We start from the raw sequence: 20,788 nt of genomic DNA, 5'->3' as shown, positions 1-20,788 counted from the left end.
CCATCTGAACCTTATGCAGAACAATATCTCTCTCTCTCTCTCTCTCTCTCTCTCTCTCTCTCTCTCTCTCTCTCTCACACACACACACACACACACACACACACACTCACACACACACACTGTGTTAATGTTTGTAGCCATCCCCCCCCCCACTATTTTTTCAGTAATAGAGATTGAATGGTCACTTTACCATTGAGCCACATCCCCAGCCTTTTAATTTTTTTTTTTTTTTTGAGACATGAGACAGGGTCTCCCTAAGTTTCTGAGGTTGGTCTTTGAATTTATGATCCTCCTGCCTCACTCCTGAGTCACTGGGATTATAGGAGTGTGCCACTGTGCCCAGCTTACCTTAAAATTTTGACAGTATGATCTAATACGGAGTTCATACTCACATTTCACCAATCTCTTTTTTTTAAGAGAGAGAGAGAATTTTAATATTTATTTATTTATTTATTTTTAGTTTAGTTTTTTTTTTTTTTCTCCCGGTGGACACAACATCTTTGTTTGTATGTGGTGCTGAGGATCAAACCTGGGCTGCACGCATGCCAGGCGAGCGCGTTACCGCTTGAGCCACATCCCCAGCCCCACCTTTCTTTTTAAAAAAGCTCTTTTATTGTTTGTTTGAATCCAAATCCAAACAAGGCTCACATATTGTATTTCATGGTTTAAGATTTTCTTAATCCAGGGCATCAGCTTCTCATTTCCCTCCTTTCTCCTTCATATTGCAGACTTGTTTGAAACTGAATGGTGTTCTTTAGAATATTATAAAATGTGAGTTTACTCTTTGCATTCTTGTGTGACCATTTAGTATAGGATCCACTGTACATCATGTAAATAGATTATCTCTGAGGCTTAATTACAATCAAATTTATCTTTTTCTTTTTAAAAAATACTTCAAAAAAGTCTTTGTACTGTATAATGCATAAAACCAAGACACATAACATCAGGGTCTTTTACTCTAAATGATGCTAAGATTAATCAGTAATTCCAATGAGACCGGCTGACCCCTCCGTTGTAATGTTCCCCATTGAAATTTGATCTGTTTCATTCATTGTCTTTTTAAGTCCAATATCAATCTTTATTATGGAAATAAACAGCCATCTTTAATAGGGAAAACAGAATAACTGGCCCTTTGGAAGGCTATGTTACCTAGCCTACAAGTTAACTTTGGCTTCTTGGTCAGCCAGATCTCCAACGCATCATGAACATGGCTTAAGACAGAGAAACAATGATGTGGAATGAAGTGGAAGTGATGTGGATGAAGAGGAAGATGGCACTCAAGGACTCCTTTCATAGTATCTGTTTGAAGGCTTCCTCTGGGATCTTGCCCTCAGTCTGGAGCATAATGAAGACTGACAGCTCTAGTATAGTTCCACTTGTCCTCATGGCACTTCTGAGACCATTCAAGTTTCATCACAGACCATGTAGAAAAAACCTGCCTGGGAGAGCGCAGGCATGGAGGTGGAGCACAGTGTAGGCACTGGGATGGAGAAAGAGCTCTAGATCTCCTCAGGGCTGGCATTCCTCCCAATAAGCTCATCATTAATGATGCATATACTGGGATAGCTGATAGGGATAACAAGGAAGGTCCGGGTGAAGGCATGGACACCTCCTTGAGGATTTCCTTCTGTACCCTTGAACACCCCATTCACAGAGAAGCAGAGCATTATTTCCATCTAGAACCACATATCTACCAGAAGGCAACTGAAGTCATACTCAGTTTTGGCAACACACTGTGGTAATCCACAATGTCTTGTTTTGTGTGTTTCAGCAGCTGTCTCTGCATGTTGGAATCCTTGGGCTTCTTCATATTTCTACTATATTTGAAGTACCTGCACAAGCTATTTGGGGCTGGGTCCGTGAGGTTGAAGGGAATGGTTAGAGAAATGCAGGCCTCATCATGGTAAGCGCTAAGCAGACCCTGTGGATCTCCATAGTCATAGATCAAGTAATACTCCTATAGGAATTACAGAACTAGATTCTTTAAGGTCGCAGACCCTTTATAGCTTTCTGTGCAGGATTTTATTAGCTTGGGAGCATCAGAGTATGCTGATATAATTGCATGGATAACTCCTGGCCATCCAGGTGTGACAACTTGGGAAAACAATCCTGGATGGCACTTACTACATATGCAGACTGGTCTGTGAAGGCACTGCACAAAGGGTTCCCTTTTAGCACAGCTTCAGCCCTTTCAGCTTATCCAACTCCTTGGAGGTCCTCAGCTCATTTTTGGAAAGGTTCAGGATCTTGACTTTGAGGGTCTTCTCTATAAAATCAGACAGGCTATCCAACTGGTAGAGTTTATTGTTTTCCAAGTTCAATGACAACTGCTCAGGGAAATCCTTTCAATGATCTTCAGGGTAGCAAACATGCAGTTTCTTCAATTCAGGGTAATGAATTGAAGTCTGAGTCAAAATAGAGATTCTAGAGGCTGAGAACTTGCTAGGAGATATCATATCATTTGCTTATAGACAGCTTTAGCTGCTCCACTTGTTCTGGCATGAACTTATTCTCATGGATTCAGGCACAGATGTCTTTCAGTTATCCTCATCACAAATCTTGTAGCTGATATCCTTCAATGCAGAAGCAGTTTTAATATCCTGGAGAAAGCACCGGGTCTGATTTCTGATGTAATGTGAATCAACCGGGGTGAAGGGAACACTGAGTGGCTCTGGAATGTATTCATTGGCCATGCCTTGTCATACTTTCTCCCATATGGAATTGTGACCTTGAACCAGTTCCACATGGCTTTTCCTTGTGTATCCTCTTTTCTCTCTCTTCCGGATTTGTATCTTTCCACATGGTAATATGGATTTGTTCTTCATTATACCATTTCCCTCTCTTCTTGTTACTGTGGGTGACTTGAGTGGGTCACATTTTGATCACCCTCCTGGAGTTTTGAAGGAAGCAGTTCATATCCAGAACGCTCATAATGAAGATTCCTTCTGCCAAGATTACCCTAGGAAGATTTCCCATCTTTCCTTCTTCCTTGAACAGCACTGCTATCATCACTGTTTTCTGAAACTTCATTTCTGTTTGTCCCACATTTCTCCAATGTTTGATCACATTTTTGTTGATGCTGTCTCAAGGTACTGCAGAATAACCTTGGAAGTGCTGACTACCAGGCATTGTCTGAAGAGGGTCGCATGATGGAGAGATCTGAGCTACCTCAGGGATCAGTGTTAATCAGCAAATGTTTTCATTTAAGAATGGCAAAATGTTTATTTTTCTAAATGTTTTATTTCTTCTACCTTTATTATATTAATTATTTTAAAAGACATTTTCATCAAGTCAGGCCCTTTGATTACTCTGAAATACAGTTCAGATAGGAATTATAGAATAAATGTTTAATTCTTAAGCATAATTGCCAACTGATATGACTATGCCCAATAGTGAAAAACAACACTTCTTTGTTATTTGTTTGTTAATGTTTGTGACCTCATCAGGACACTGGTTAAAATCCATCATGACTTGGAAATTCTTATTTAAAATAACCCATAAGATAATGCATTTCAAATTAATATTCAATTTTTGCACCTCTTGAATAATATACAATAATTATTCATTAAAAGCTGAGAATTCCCAGACCCATTGGATACATACTTTGCTGTGGCCGAGCAGAGCAAAATTTAATGTAAGGTGTCTGCAATGACTACAGGCCTCAACACCCTGGGTAAAATTCTTGGATTGACTTGAATTAGTACCTTTACATATAATGAACAAACTAAATTTGGCTGTTTCATTTGCCTGTTGCATTGTTTATTCTTAATTCTGAGGCAATCTTGAAGTTACAGAAAGGTTGAACATATAGTGCAAATACCCTTTAACAAAACCATTAACCTGCCCCTTTATCCTTGAATACTTTAGTGACTATTCCCTAAAAATGAGACATTCTCTTAAATAACCAGTTATAACCATCAAAATCAGGAAATCAATTTTATCATTTATTTCGAGGACACTATACAACTTTGACAATTGTTCCAATTATATTCTTTATTAGCAAAGGACCCTGTTTAGAATCAGGCATCAGATTTATCATGTTTCCTTAGTCTTCTCTAGCTGGGAATCCTGAGGTTTTGTTTGCCTTTTACAATCCTGACACTTTGAAAGATGATAAACTAGTTATTTTCTAGAATGTTTCTGAGTTTGAACTGGGTTAATGTTTTATCTTGACTAATCAAGAAAAAGGGTAGGCATCTTTGACAGGAATATCAGGCTGTGTCCTCTGCATTCTAATAAGTGGCACATAAATTCATTTTGTCTAATAGCTGGTGATGTTAACTTTGATCATTTGATTAAGTGGATATTTGTCATATACTTCCATTGAGTGTCAATCTTCTTTCATTTGTAATCAATATGTATTTTGTAACCAATACATATTTATCAAAACTTCATTGTATTTATTTATTCTATTCATATTAATAAGATTCCTTTATTTCAAATGGGAAGAAATCTGTCATTATTGTTATTTATTTTGGTATCTACATTATCCTGTATCTTGTCGGTGGAAAGGACTTCAAGCACGCTTCTGTGGTCTTTTGACACGTCTCCATCATCCTTTAAGCACTTCATATTTCTGACATAGTAAGATATTTCAGGCGCATCTTGTGCTTTATTTTTCTCTTCCATTTCTGGACTCAATCCATTTTTGAAAAAGCCATGATTCCTTTTGGTCAAGAATTTTGTTTGGAAACTGAAATCTTGGAATTAGACATGCTCATTGTTGATGTCAAGCTCTGAGAATGAAGAGGACATCTAGAGGTACACACTTATGCACACACCACATTTATGTGTTTGTTCCTATGTAGTAAAATCATAATTTCATATCAAAATCTCCAATTTTAATCCAACTCTACAGTTTCTTCCCTTCTCTGATAGTGAGTAACCAATTCTCATTATCCTCAGGTATTTACTTTTTTTCAAAAACTCTTTTGTAGTAACTAATGGCTGCCCCCACACAAAGAACCCCTCAGGCTGCGCTACTGTTGCCACCATTCAGCCCCCTTGGATGCTCACTCTACTTGCATCCCTTTTCACAATCTGCCTTAGGGCTTACATTACTCAGGTTCTGATATTATGCACAGGGTCCTGTGTCCCCTTCTCCATCTCAGATGCTTAGCTTCCTCAGCTCCACCTGACAGAAGAGAAGGAAGAGAAAAGGAGGAGGTGAGGCGGACAGCTCCCTATTTATTTTAAGGGCAAAATAAATGCATGTTGCCACAAACTGTGGAAACTCCTACAGTCCCACTCATCACAGGGGCACTCTAAATTACTCACCTAGAAATTGAGATTGGCTTCAAAAAAGAAATAATGCTAATTAACTATAAAGCTGCCAATTAGGATCAGTATTCTATGTATTCAGTAAATATTGGGCTGAAACCCATAAATCCAAGCTCAAAGGAAAATGAATATTTTGCAGTTACACAGTCATTTAATGTACAGATAGAAAGTTTGGAAGATGAAAGTTCAAGGAACATTTGAACATCCCACACCTTTGGTAGTGATAGTGTATGAAAGAATTTCAGCAGTACCTTTCAGCAGATCCAGTGGAGGAAAGTCAGTATAAAATGCAATACAGATGACTTGGTATTTCTGGGCTCTAACTGTTACACTGCCATACATACACAAATAATGACTAATCATTTTTTCCAAAAGTTTAACTTTGGCACCTACAGCTACTAGAAATTATTTTTAAGTGGCATATTTTACATATTAACATTAATTGTGGTAAGAGCACCATTCGTTGATTTCAATACTACCCAGTCCACTCACTCACTCAAATATTGGGAATTCTGTCTCCAAAAAATACACATAATGACCTTTTATTATTATTCTCATATATGGTTTTCAACTAGGTTTAGGCTTTTTGGTTTTGCTGGGTTTTATTTAACATATTTATTTCAACAAAGCCTAAACACTCAAAAAGTCCAGCTGTGACTTTTCTGGTTCTTTAGGTCAGAAGGCCTGGACGGTTTCTGCACGCCAGCAAATGGACGAGGATGAGTAAAAAACAGACGAAGATGTATTAAGCATCATTTACACACTCTGTTCTCTTTCCACACTTATGATAGATACACAGATATAGATATATCTTATGATATATATACATACATACATACATGTATGTGTGTGTGTGTGTGTGTGTATATATATATAACCAATCCAACAATACAGTTTGGAATATATATGTATCACCAATCCAATCCAGTAGTAGAAATTCTTCTGTCTAAGGAGTTCTAGATGGCAGATGGGGATCAAGTCCTTGTGAATACTGGAGACAACACCTCTCAGTTGCCTCTGAACCCAGCAAAGACCGGTTCCAGGATACTCTGCTGGCTCTCCTTTTCACTACCTTTCCGGGAGGAAGAAACTGCTTGCCGGACGACAGCCACCTCAAAAGTCAAAAGCTGCAGTAGCACCAACGGGTTGCAACCCACTCCAGCGCCCCAAGGTCGCTGCAGGAAGCGCCTGGAGCTGGGGCGCGCAGGACGCAAGTAACAGCACTCCCGAGCCCTGGAGCTTCTGATTGGCTCTTTGCTGTGACTAGACCAGGCAGAAGCTAAAGCGGTGAGAGGAGAGTGCTCACCTGGGAGTTGGCGTCCCAGCCTCGCCAAGGACCTCCCGGGTTTTTGCGCTAGGGGAATACACACCCTAACTAAACTAAACACGGGGAGAAGTGGGTTAGGCTGTAGTTTCTGGGTAATTGCAGAAGAAGCCACGAGATGTAGTAAAGCCAGGGCTCCCGAGGTAGATTACTTTGGTTCCGTAGTTTGAAAGTGTTCAGAATTGCAGGAAAGGCGGGCACCTTTCTTTTTAATTTGGGCACTCTCTTTGGGCTCTGGTAAGGAGTCCTGCTGTGTGTGTGCGTGTGTGTAAACTCTATGCATAATACTGTGCATACGATATCCCTGCCCTAAAATTATACTCCGCAGAGAGTTTTTTGAAGAACACAATCCTAACTGGCCGCAAGGGTGCTGAGGAACCGGCTCGGAGAGCACTGAAGGAGTGGAATTTGGTGCACCCTAACTGTACACAGCTTTACTTTTCATTAAGAAAAAGATTGCATAACAAAGACGAACTAGCTCTGGAGCAAGACACGAAAAGACGTAGTAAAATTAAGAAACGTTCCAAGACATTAATGTCTTCTCCTTCTTTTAGTCTAAGTAATTTTAAATGAGAGCCATCATCTAATAGTTTTCCATCTATGAGCACACAAATGAGATATTTATACACAAATTTTATACATACACATACCATATTATATATGAGAGATTAAAAATGTTTGGGCGATGGGAGTTGTGATCCTAGCTCGGAGCACAGGACCGGCCAGCTCTCAGCTGTGAGTGCCCTCCCGGCGCCAGGCGCGTCCAACCTCGCCCCGAGCCGCCCGTGGCGGCGCACGTCTGACCTAGGACATCTGGGGCACCAGCTGAAAGCCAGGTCCGCACCAGCTCACGCACTCCGCCGTTTGGGCGGTGACACACGGGAGAGTCGAATTACAGGCCCGCAGTCAGCAAATGAATGTCAGGAACTTAAAAGAGGGGAAGAAGGGGGAAAAGAGAAAGAAAGAAATGAGCGGACGCCCAAGTTCTCTGCACACTGGAACTTTTCTCTGGGTGTAAAAACTCTTTGATTGGCTGCTCGCACGCGCCTGCCGGCGCCCTTCATTGGCTGAGCAGACACGCGACTGGCGCGAGGAGGGGGTTGGGAGAGGAGCGGGGGGGGGGGAGACACACTGGCGCGTGCCGCTTTTTAAAGGGGCGCAGCGCCTTCAGCAACCGGAGAAGCTTCGTTGCACGCGACCTGGTGTGTGATCTCCGAGTGAGTGGGGGAGGGTCGAAGAGAAGGAAAAATAATAAGACGTTGCAGAAGAGAGCCAGGCAGGGTTTTGGGGGGTTTTGTTATTGTTTTTGGTTTTGGTTGAGCTGGGTTACCAGTGCCGCCTCCGAAACTGCACCTCCCCGAGCCTTTGCAGTGCAATGTCCCGCCTGCTACATGCTGAAGAGTGGGCTGAAGTGAAGGAGTTGGGGGACCACCATCGCCATCCTCAGCCGCACCACCTCGCGCAACCGCCGCCACAGCCACCTGCCACCCTTCAGGCGAGAGAGCATCCAGTCTACCCGGCGGAGCTGTCCCTCCTGGACAGCACAGACCCACGCGCCTGGCTGGCTCCCACTTTGCAGGGCATCTGTACGGCACGCGCCGCCCAGTATTTGCTGCATTCTCCTGAGCTGGGTGCCTCGGAGGCCGCTGCGTCCCAAGACGAGGCGGACGGCCGGGGGGATCTGGTAAGGAGAAGCACCAGCGACGGCAACGTCAGCAAAAGTCCAGGACCGGTGAAAGTGCGGGAACAGTTGTGCAAGCTGAAAGGAGGGGTGGTGGTGGATGAGTTGGGCTGCAGCCGCCAGAGAGCCCCTTCCAGCAAACAGGTGAATGGAGTGCAGAAGCAAAGACGGTTGGCGGCCAACGCCAGGGAGCGGCGCAGGATGCACGGGCTGAACCATGCCTTTGACCAGCTGCGCAATGTTATCCCGTCGTTCAACAACGACAAGAAGCTATCCAAATATGAGACCCTGCAGATGGCCCAGATCTACATTAACGCCCTGTCGGAGCTGCTACAAACCCCCAGCGGCGGGGAACAGCCATCGCCGCCGCCAGCTTCCTGCAAAAGTGACCACCACCACCTTCGTGCTGCAGCCTCCTACGAAGGCGGTTCGGGCACAGCCACAGCATCTGGGGCTCAACCAGCTTCCGGAGGGGGCCAGCGACCGACCCCACCAGGGAGTTGTCGGACACGCTTTTCCGCCCCGGCCTCCGCGGGAGGTTACTCGGTGCAGCTAGACGCTTTGCACTTCTCGACTTTCGAGGACAGTGCCCTGACAGCGATGATGGCGCAAAAAAACTTGACGCCTTCGCTGCCTGGGGGCATCCTGCAGCCAGTGCAGGAGGATAGTAGCAAAACTTCCCCCCGGTCCCACAGAAGCGACGGGGAGTTTTCTCCCCATTCCCATTACAGTGACTCGGATGAGGCAAGTTAGAAAGGTGACAAAACCCTGAAAACGGAGACAGAAACAAAATTGCCCTTTCCCAGTGCGCGGGAAGCCCCGCGGTTAAATATCCCCGCACCCTTTAATTTTTGCTTTGCAATGGTCGTTGTTTAGCAACGACTTGGCTTCAGATGGCAGCTACATTTGATGGTTTGCAAAAGCCGCCGCTATTCCAAACTTCCTATGGCTCATATTGTTTGATGAAAGCTTGCTGTTAAAGCTTTGCCCGTCCTTCCACCTTCTGCTTTCCCCTGTAGGTAGATATGGTATAATTATATGTACCCAGATGTGGCATCATTATTATAGTCTCTTCTGCCAACACGCTGCTAAAACGTCGCATCTTTTCTGTCACTGGTTTGGGTTTAATTTATTTTATGCCCTGGGCGTCCATTCCTGTGTGTTGCGCGCACTCGTGTGGGAGAATTAAGTCTTCTGAAGTTGTTTCCCCAAATGCATTATGAATCGCAAAGTCAATGCTTCCAAAGTGAATAACTTTTGACTATGGAATTGTTAGAAAACGGGGACCTTTGCGGGTTTATATATTGTATAAACATACCCAGTATGTGCATCCGATCGCCAGAACGTTGGCGTCCTTTAGGAAACTTGGCGCACGCACTTTATCAGTCGCTGCTATTGCGGCTCCAGGAGAAATTCAACTGCCAATTGCAGACCAGTTTTTGTGTTTTTTTTTTTTTTAAACACGGCCACTTATAATCTTTAAGCTCTTTGCAAATGTTTGTTTAAAAAAATGAAAATAAAAACATATCTAGTAGTGTCAAAAGCATTTGGTCAATTTTATTTTGCTTTGTTATTGTTAGAAAACTTATTTATTATTGAGTGTTTGCTACCATTTCTACTTATCTTGATTCATTTTTTACATTTTCTACTCGAGATAATTTTATTTTAATTTAGTAAAGCCAACTGCCATTGTTTTATGTATTTACATTTGCAAATGATAACAATAAACTTGAAAAGGAACTTTTATTTGTCACTTACTTATTCCATCCCATTATACTATTGAAAATGATTTCTAAATAGCCTGGAAGACTTTAAGGAAGTAGTCAGTCTATCAAATCCAAATTTATAGGACCTAATATTTTAAAAGAAGAGTGTTGTAAACTTAGTGCCTTTGGGTAGCATCTATACATAGAAAAGCACTTGAGTCAATAATTTAAATTGTGGGATAAAACTCTCCAAATTTGCAGCAATTTTGCCTTTTGAATAGCCAGAATTTCCAGTCTTACTCCTAGTGTTCATAGTATTTGTGAGGGGAGCTATAGTCTTTTAGGTCTTCTAGGATCTAGTTAGTAGTTAAATTTATCAGGGTTAGCTATTTTTACTTACAAAAATTAGATAAGCCCAAAACTTTTCAGGTAGGTCAAATACACAGCACCAGCTAACTCTCCCCCCTTTTCTCCTCCCCCCCTCTTCCTCCATACCCCCCTTCTTTCCAGGGAGGGGGTTTCTAAGAAGGAAGGAGGATTAGGGAGGCGGGGAATAAGGGAAATTAGTGATCATTGATTCAAAAATTAGAAGTGTGCTGGTTGCTGTAGGAAATTATTAACTTCTGTTCAGTTTTTCTTTTCAAACAATTCTTCTTCCAATATAGAAACATTTAATGTTTTTCTTATTTTATCCTTCTGAATTGGTTTCTTTGCAGAATACATTCAACTACATTTAAGGTCAGTTGAAGAAACTTAAGGGTGTTACCACTGTCACCTCAGGTGTCCTCACTAAAGAAAATTCTATTTGAGATTTCAAGATCATAGATTCTAAAGATAATACTCTGGGTGTGTGTGCCTGTGCATGTGGGTGTGTGTTTAGAAAGTGGGATTTTAAAATATATGTTTGGCAAACATAGGAGAACTAGGATATCACGACATTCCACTAGATAAACATCGCTGAACTTGAGAGGTTGGTTTTAAGCAAAATAATTTATGTTGTGTGTTTTCATTGGGATTTTTAAAAATTGCAGGATATGAAAGGAAGGAAGGAGAAAGAAAAAAGCTAGCAGAGGTGAGTTTGCAAGCTCCTGTATTCTCCTATCTCAGCACCTTTAGAAGGGGAGAGCACCACAAGAAAATTGACAGGCTCCAAAACCTGGGTTTGTAGAAAAAGTAATGCGCTAGGAAGTACAGGTTCTGACCAACCATAGAGAACCACGGAACTTTCAACTGACCACCTGAGTATCCTTGGCTTTCAGGTGAAGCGGATCAAGCAGAGCCAAGAGCCTCACAAGCTCTCCGGGCGAGGTGAACGCTAGCTGGTGACACTTTCCAGGGACCGAAACAATGCACCTGTCCTTTAGATAACCTTTTGCACCCACTGAGTATGCTGTGCTATGATAAGCATCAGGAATCTTTGGGCTGTTGAATAAATCAAGCGATTGCTTATAACACACTTCCATCTCACTCTCAATAAACAAGCCAAACAGGCATGGCTATAGAGCAACCTTGTAGAATGAGAAAACACATATTTTAATAGCTTCTTTGTTCGATGTGTTTTGCTGTATGTGTAGAGACAGAGAGAGAAGAGGACCTAAAATCTTCTACCTGTTAGTGGTAAGGACCGGAGGAAGAAAAAATGTGACTGTTTTTCTCAAAGTAAACAATTGTATTTCATTTTTCAAAACCATTTATGCTCATTTTGTATCAACCACAGAAGGAAAACATCTCATCAAAATCATTACTTTTAATCAATTCAGAAATTGCAAAACAGAGAGGACATCAGGAACATCTTCCTCCACACCTTTCGTAAATGAGGAAATTTCTGCCCATAATTTGTTCTCAAATCACAAAGCCAGAAAGGGTCAATATCCAAAACTAAATCTTAGTATTCCTGTTCACCAGATCGATGCTCCCACAGAACTTTTCTCTAAGAACATCAATGGACAGGAGCTACAGCTATCTAAATGCTCCAGTGGGGACTGTGTCATCATAAGCAAATATTTATACTTTTAAATGCTAGTGGAATTATATAGGGGATAACCCTGTCTTCACTTAAGGAAGTTCTTTATATTTCTTCTCAAGAGAAAAACAACCATATCAGACTGGAATTTCTATATCACACTGATTAAAGGCTTAACATGAATGCTTCTAACCCATCCAGACATGAACAAAAAGTCAAACTACTTTGTGGTAAATTGAGTGCTCAAAGTTCAAATGAGAACTTTAACCTCTTTTCTTTCCTTTTATTTATTTTTTTTATGCTGGCATTTCTTTGAAAAAGATGTACAATCACATTTCCATTTTAAGGTTCTGTTATGGAGTTTGCATAACAAACGTTTGGCAGCTCGCTCTCTTACACTCCATTAACAAGCTGTAACATATAGCTGCAGGTTGCTATAATCTCATTAATATTTTGGAAACTTGAATATTGAGTATTTCTGAGCGCTCATTCCCCATATGCCAGACCACTCCTGCCATGCTGACTGGTTCCTTTCTCTCCATTATTAGCAATTAGCTTCTACCTTCCAAAGTCAGATCCAAGTATCCAAGATACTAGCAAAGGAATCAACTATGTGTGCAAGTTAAGCATGCTTAATATCACCCAAACAAACAAAGAGGCAGCATTTCTTAAAGTAATGAAGATAGATAAATCGGGTTAGTCCTTTGCCACACTGCTGGTGTTTTCTTGAATTTTCTATACTTTAAGTAGCTTGCTTTATATTCTGCCTTTGCCTTCCAACCCATCACTGACTTATTTGTGGAGGGTTTTGGCTGGCCACACTTTTGGAAACTTATTTGATTTCACGGAGAGCTGACGGAAGATTATTTTTGGCAACTGGCAAGTTTAACACCTTCTTTATGGGATATTGCCAACTGGGGTCTAGACGGGAGAGAGGGGAGGGGAGAGAGAGAGGGAGAGGGAGAGAGAGGGAGAGGGAGAGAGAGACTAATTTCCTTAATCTTAACCAATGCAGGACCAATACTTTTCATGAGGCCTTTCTATTGACTTTAGAAATTTAAACCTGAACCAAGTAAGCAGTCTTTTGTTAAAGCATATCTTGTAAAATTTCTCTCCTGTGTCCAGTTGAAAAGTTGAAGAAAAAGATTATCAACTTTATCCCACCTGCCCCAAACCCCAAAAAGAACAGGAAAGGGAAAGTAGAGGTCCCACTTGTCAATGACATACTTGTCAACTGCAATCTAGAAGGAAAGAAAAAAAATATAACAGTTAAGTTCTGGTGAGAGTTAAATATGACCGGTAGTAGCTGAAATATTTGCAATTATTTTGTGAGAGCGGGTGGGACCCCAGGCAGGGGAGATAAAATAGAGGTGTGCGTTGTCCAACCTCCGTGGCCACTAGGCCAAGCAGAACCCACACCATAGAAGTTTCCCGTCCTTTCTTCTAGGCCCCTAACAAGAAAAGGCAAAGGGAGTGGAGAACGGGTTAAATCCTTGGACGCAGGGGAGAGGCAGGGGAGGAGAGAAGTCGGAGGAAGATAAAGGAAAGGACAGGAACCCAGAAGCGTGGGGGTAGTTTGCCGTAATGTGAGTGTTTCTTAATTAGAGAACGGTTGACAATAGAGGGGCTGGCAGAGGCTCCTGGCCGCGGTGCGGAGCGTCTGGAGCGGAGCACGCGCTGTCAGCTGGTGAGCGCACTCTCCTTTCAGGCAGCTCCCCGGGGAGCTGCGCGGCCACATTTAACACCATCATCACCCCTCCCCGGCCTCCTCAACCTCGGCCTCCTCCGAGTCGACAGCCTTCCTCGGCCCCCCACCGGCAGAGCTTACAGAAGCCAGCGCCTCTCGCCGCCTCCCGCACTCGACCGGGGCCCCTCTCCTCCCCCAGCCTCGCAGCGGGAGCCGCCACTGCCCACTGCACCTCCCAGCAACCAGCCCGGCAAGAAAAGAAGCTGCGCAAAGTTAAAGCCAAGCAATGCCAAGGGGAGGGGAAGCTGGAGGCGGCGGTGGCGGCGGGAGAGCTGTGGGGTTGTCCAGGAAAAGTGGGGCCGGGGGCTGAGGCACCTGAAGCAGTGAACCAAGACTGGGAAGCGAGCGCATCCTCCCGCGCAAGGCTCCCCACGAACCCGGGAGAATACCCGGCCCAGAGCAAGTAGTTGAAGATCCAGTTCCCTCTTCCAACCAGATATTTATTCTCTTGGGCCCTCTGTTATTCTAAAGAGAATTTTTTTTTATGCTGTTAAAATTCTCAGAGTTTAAACGTTAATCGAGAAGACATCGCTGCGCAGACTTTGTCTTCCACATGTCAATCCACAGGGCCCTCACTTCCTTTGGCTCCTCAGAAGAGCTAAGAATTTCAGTACAAAGATTTTAGGCCTTTTGTACATCCCAGGGTTCCTTTCCCTGTTTCAGCTCTGCTTTCTCTGGTTCCAAACAAGCAAATTATGAGTCTTATGTTGCCAAATCGACAGAGAGGCCTGGCCCATTTTACCAAGTTCATACTTTTTCCCAGGGAAATCAGAAGGTTCCTCCACAGGATGAAAACAAAATGCTATCCACTGCAAGTATTATCATTACTTTTTTAAAAAATCTGATTGGAGAATCAAAAGATCTGATGAAAGAAATGGTATCCTAATAGCCAGCTGTTTCACCAGGCTCCAGAGCCCAACTACTGTCCCCATAATGAAGAACAGTATCAGCTGGGATCTGGGGCACATCTTGGGATTTTTCAGGCCAATCGATGTGCAAGTCAGTTCTCTTTTGGATGCTCTTTTGGGCCACTGGACACTTATTTGTCTTTTCTGGAAACAGATCTTTGTAATCCCACTCATCTCTGGGCCTCTTAGCTTCAGTGTTGGAGAGGGAGAGGCTAGGATTAGAAGGGATCCTTAATTAACTAGGGTCCATTGTGAGATGGCAATTGAAGAAAGACCAGGCATGTTCTTTCTATCTTAGAGGCCACAAAACTAGGTGAGATAGAAAACAGGGCCCCTGGTAAACCTGGAAGGTGGGAGGCTAGGTCTTTTTATTTTCCATAATAGCATTTGCTTCTGGAAAAAAATAGCTTTGATGTATGGGATTTTTTTTTAATTGTCTTTTAGCCCAAGGGATGTTGACTCCATAGTTTGAGGGGGGTGAAAGAAAAAATCCTAGGAATCTGCATTCAGGTTTCCTAGGTGAATCTGTACAAGTGGGATGGATGGAAGATTCCTGAAGCATGAACCTAAAGAACTTTCTACTAGACTTTTTCTTAAAGTTTCATATTTAAATAGTTACTGCCCAATAATTTACTTTTTCCTCCTTTTACAATATTCAGTGATTTTTTTCCCCTGAAAAGAAGCAGACAACTTAGCTTCTCTGATCTCATGACCTGACTTTGTCCTAGGGCCTAGGACAATGTGTTCTAGGCCTATAAACTTTCCACTCCAAAGTGATGCCAGCTGTCTTTGGAGGGAGAGGAGTAACAGTACAAGATGTATAAGACATTCGCCCCTGACTGTCCAACATAAGAGGCTCAGTGGGAGATGCCAAATCATGTCCATGAGGACTTTCAGGGAGAAAGAGTTTGCTCAGATTAAACAAACTCAGAGAATTGGGAAGTCCTTGGTTGAACTTAGGTAGACAAAGTCACGTGACTGCAAAATCCAGCCTGAATTTAGAGGATCATCAATGTTAGCCACCTATAATTCACTTGAAGTAGCTGGTTCTTCCTGTTGCTAATAGTCATCAGAAAATACAGAGAAAACCAATTTTAAGATTTAGGAGGCAATCATCTCATGAAACAGAGAAACTTGCTTTGGTTTTTAATTCTTTTATTTCTCCCAAGCTCTTGCACTTATATCTCTCATTCCCAACTCTGCCTTTCTTCTCATCAATAAATAGGCACTTACTGGGTACCAATGTATAGCAGGAGGGGTAACTACAATCAGAAATGCACAAAAATAAAATAGACCTTTTTTCTGTCTCTTGGTGGGGATCTCAGAACAAACGGGGAAAAGAAATTTTCTTCCCCAGATGATAGTGGCATTCTTACTGCAAATGGGCCACAGCATTGCAGTCTTCTGTCTGTCATCAGATTATTTCATTTGCAGTTCCAGGTGTATGTTTGTACATAGCCTTCATTTTTTCCTCAAAATTACTACAGATTTTTTGTGGTCTGATTTCTTTTTTAAAAAAAAAATCAGGCTAAAAAATCAGGCTAAAGAACATTATATGAAAGTGTGTCTGGAAGACTAATGGCCTCAAAGCAAGTCAATTACCAGTTTGTTTTTTAGTTGTAGTTGGACACAATATCTTTATTTTATTTATTCATTTTTATGTGGTGCTGAGGATCAAACCAAGGACCTCACATGTGCTAGGCAAGCGCTCTCCTGCTGAGCCACAACCCCGGCCCTAGTGGTTTGAACCACTTTTCTTAACCACTAATCAAAAACCACAGTCCCAATCTCTTTCTTTTGAGCTCAGGAAAAATTTTGGTTCTTAAAAAGTTTTTAATGGAATACAGTAGTAATTTCATGCCAGGAAAACCAAAAGAATAAATAAAAGATTCTGTAGGACAGTGAATGACCTGCTGAAGGTGACATAACCTCTTAGATTCACCATCACAGAAACCCAAATGTGCTCTGGATCCAGGGTCATCATTCTTTCCAGCACACTTACCTGCCTCAGGTAATTGTTTTGAACCAGCCACCGCATGCCTGCTCTTCCTATGGTAGTTCAAATGTGGAGGTGACAGAGATCCCTGGATTCTTCCATTTTACATTTGTTCCAGAGGGAAATAGTTTAAGATATTTCTTTAAAAATGGCAATGGAATAGGATCCTTTCCTCTGTGACAGAGTTAAGGGACATGCTAAAGTTAGAGTAATTTTTATTTAAAATATAGTTTTGCTTCTCTGATTTGACTGATACTGAACATGATTGCCTCATACTCTATATTAAAATTCATTTTTAACACATTTAGAAAAATCCATTCAAATATCAAATATGAATTAGCACACGAGTTTAGAGAATCAGGCTAAAGAACATTATATGAAAGTGTGTCTGGAAGACTAATGGCCCCAAAGTCAATTACCAGAACTATTGCCCCATTTATGCTTAAAAGGATACTAGGGAAAAGGGCTATAATTTTTGTTGTCTCTCTGTTTACCTGCTACATCTGTACCAGTGGGTTCATTCAGTGATAAAATACATTTTTTTTTTTATTCACCTGGTCATCTGAGATCTTGGCTTTTTCCTCTAAACCTCCCTCCAAGTAAACATTTACCACTGCCCTGGTATTTCCTTGTTTTGAAAAGTTCTGTTCATTACCTGCCATGAGTCAGTACTCCATTTTATACCACCAGGCCCCATTTGTTATGGGCAATCTCTTTTGTATTGCTTATGACTTAAATGCTTTCAACTTCCCAAAAGAAAGAAGTGTACAGTGGGTATGTTTGAAAAGGAGAATATATTTCTAATCCAAAGGGGAAAGTTTACAAGCAGCAACAGAGACTAGATGGATCAAGAGATAAATTCTCTACTTGCCTGGATGTTTTTTCATGGGCTGGTTACCCCCGAATTGCTCTATCTCCTCACCTGCATGACTGGATATCTCCGAAGGATTTACTTCAGATGGTTCTGGTTTTGTTTTCTTTTGTTTTTACTGAGAGCTAAACCTACATACTCTAACATATTCTATATATGGTACCATGCAACTCACGTGGCCAACCACCCTCCTCCACATATTCAATTGGGATTTCTCCATGGCTCCCATTTCTAGAAAAGGGGGATGAAGCTCTTTTCTATTTAGCTTTACTCTAAAAACAACCCAAATGAGTTTGTTCTAGGCTAGGACACTACTTTCTCAATAATATTTTGAATGTATCTTTCCTTGCTTCTCTACCAAATCAATTTTGCTATAGAGAGTTGTTGATTTACCCATACCAAGTCTGTTGACTGTGAGCTAATGTTTTCTTATGCATTTTGCACCCTATCTTGGCCAATTGGCCTAGATAGGGTGTAGAATGCATAAGGACTAGAGGGGTGGAGAGAGGGAAGCATAGTTACTCAGCCTAAAACAGTATTTGTAAGAGAGCCTAGGGCTTCTCAGGGTCTGTAGAAGAGGAATAACATAGGAGGGTTCATTTGGAAGACTCTCTGGAGTAGGTTTCCAAGTGCCAGGTATTTTATATATATCATCCCCTCTTTTCCCCTTGGGTGAGTCTTTCTATCCTCATGCTACTGGGGAATACATAGAAAAATAATTCCTCTGGAGCTCACCAGCTTTGGGGTGCCTCCTCAACCTCCAAGTCCTGGTGAAGATTTGTTCGTTTTTTCTTTTCTCATGGGATCCCACAAAAACCTGTCATACTCTACTGGCATGGTTGATTATGGAGGGCAGGTACTGGGGACTGAACCCAAGGGCATTCTACTACTGAGCCACATCCCCAGCCCTTTTTATTTTCTTTATTTTGAGATGGGGTCTTGTTATTGCTTAGGGCCTTGCTAAGTTGCTAAGGCTGGTCTTAAACTAATCCTCCTGTCTCAGCTTCCTGAGCTGTTAACAATAAATATTGATTTATTTTTAATGAGCCAGAACTTTGAGGTCAGGAACCCCTGTCTAATTTGATTTTGCCATTGGCCCCAAAACAGGCAGATAATACCAAAGAAAGAGACATGTGAGAACTGATATCACTCAGACCTGGGCATGTTTTGGCTACCAGAGAATTCCTTGTCTTGCTCTCTCTTTAGATTAGATAGACTTTTTCTTCCCAGAACTGAGAATCGAATCCAGGATTGTTCTACTGCTGATTGACAAACCCAGCCCCTGGTCTTGCTAAATTGCTGAGTCTGGCGTTCAATTTAGGATTCTCCTTCCTTGGCCTTCCTAGAGGCTGGGATTACAGGCATACATCATCATGCCCAGCTTAGATAGGCTTTTTAAATTGATTATAACCAAAACTGAAATCATGTTCTCTGTCCTGAAAATACCTACAAAAGCCCCAACAGCTTTTTGCCTCCATTCTTTAAACTAATCGTAACCCTTGAAACCTCAGGCAGGGGGAAAGTACTCTCTCTTCTGTGCTCCGAGGGTCCTTTTCAACAAGTGACATTATAACTATTTTTGAAAGTGCATGTATGTGCCCTCGAATCAGGGCAAGGTCACATACACCTTTGCATTCCAGCCCACAGGGACTCCCAATATGCCCTTCCAGTGTTGTGCTGGACAGATAGACCAATGCCCTCGGGCCAGTCTTGGGCAGTTTGCTTTCCTTGCAGGGCCCATACTGAGAATGAGCCTAGGAAGAGAGAAATCCCAATATAGCCTCTCTTCTTCCATTTTCTTGCTACCTTAAAACACCTGACTGCATTTTTCTAGCACATTATTCCCTTTGGCACCATCATTACATTCCTTTTATACCTTTTCACATGCTTCTTACTCACTCTCTTCTAGCAATTTCCAATTTATTATTATTATTTTCCCTAAGTCTTTCTGTTACCTCAGTCCAATTGCCCCACTTTCTTTCCCCACTCCCTAGATTTTTATTTCCCTGGTCCTCTTTGTCAGTAGTTTTATTTCGTGTCTTTGCTCCTTTACCAACAATACCCCAGAGGTCTCAATATCTTGGGTCTTTGCATCCCTTTCACCGCTCACTTCCTACACACGAAGCAAGACCTGAGCAGCATTTTCTTTCTCACGTGGCAAGCAAGGCGCCCCACTTCCTCCAGCAGCTGGGGCGGCAGCTGCCAAGAGTTGAAGTTTTGCAAGGACCAAACTGCAGCGCCTCCCTAGGAGCAGCTGCGGGCGTTGCCCCTGGAATGGGCGGGGGAACAGGGCAGAGCGGCGAGGTGCGGGTGGGCGCCCGGGAGCCCGGGAAGCTAACCGGATCCTGTCAATGAGAACTAAAGTCTCCTCCGTTCTTCTTCTTTTTCTTCTTTTGTTCCCTCTCTCTCTACCTCCTCTGACAATGATACCCAGCAGTGTTTCGCAGGCTGTACTGTCGTCGTTCATCTCCTAATCTCGGTTAATCAACTCGGGATCATTGATGCAGGTCAGCATCAGCCCATCTGTTTCATCAAGAGTCAGAGATCTTTATTTCTTTGCGGTCAGAATTCTTCCCCGGGGCAGGCACCCTGCTATAGTAACCTTCATTTAATACTCCCATTACCGTTAGCATCAGAGCTCATCAACACTGCCTTCCTCCGAAGGATCCCAGCGCCAGCCTACACAATCTGCAGGGCTTCAAAGGAAGACATTTTTCAGTTCACCTTGACTGCCAGCCAAAGGATATGGTGCTGCTCTCGGCTACTGAGCAAAAGACTTTTCAGGATACGTGCTCTCTAAAATAATACTCAGTTCTCTCTGTTTCTTTTCAGGGTGTACCCTCCACCCATCTAGGGAATAAGCAAAATGTCCCCCAAAGATGCTATCTTCAATCAATGGGAACAATTTTGGTCCAACATGGTTGTAAACGGGTTGGCAGGACATTTACAAAGAACAATAAAGGAAATGAAATAACCCATTCAGAACTCTGCCCTGTAGTTTACCAAGGTAATTGATCCTTCCACTGGGCCCTTCTGAATTTTTCAACAGTAAACTAGCTCATGTCCAATAGTTTCAACATTATTATATGTTTCACAGACAGCAGCAGCTTTAAAGTATTTCAACATTTACTCCATAAATGTAATGAGTAAATAAGGCATTTGGTTAAATTAAAAATACTTGTAGAGATGAGGAGAGAGAGAGAGAGAGAGAGAGAGAGAGAGAGAAGAGAAGAGAAGAGAAGAGAAGAGAAGAGAGGAGAGGAGAGGAGAGGAGAGGAGAGAAGAGAGAGATTGCTAGTGCAAAATCTGCAG

General features: G+C 42.4%; 1 protein-coding gene and 1 pseudogene across 2 annotated transcripts; one reads left to right on the top strand and one right to left on the bottom strand.

Annotated features, from left to right (window-relative positions):
* Positions 1-1,290: 1,290 nt before the first annotated feature.
* LOC308654714 (nuclear RNA export factor 2-like) lies at positions 1,291-2,693 on the bottom strand (annotated as a pseudogene). The gene is made up of 2 exons: positions 2,614-2,693; positions 1,291-2,405 (listed from the first exon to the last, which is right to left on the bottom strand). The product of its transcript is annotated as a nuclear RNA export factor 2-like (transcript).
* Positions 2,694-7,979: 5,286 nt separating this feature from the next.
* Positions 7,980-9,038, top strand: ATOH1 (atonal bHLH transcription factor 1; the record flags this gene model as incomplete). The annotated part of the gene is made up of 1 exon (XM_081304332.1): positions 7,980-9,038. One exon carries the CDS (start codon positions 7,980-7,982, stop codon positions 9,036-9,038), a length of 1,059 nt encoding a protein of 352 aa, XP_081160458.1.
* Positions 9,039-20,788: the final 11,750 nt, after the last annotated feature.

This window comes from Spermophilus citellus, assembly GCF_964194105.1.
Source record: "Spermophilus citellus genome assembly, chromosome: 8".
Classification (NCBI taxonomy): domain Eukaryota; kingdom Metazoa; phylum Chordata; class Mammalia; order Rodentia; family Sciuridae; genus Spermophilus; species Spermophilus citellus.
Note: the sequence above shows the minus strand (reverse complement) of the source record. Positions and strands in the feature narration are given on the sequence as shown.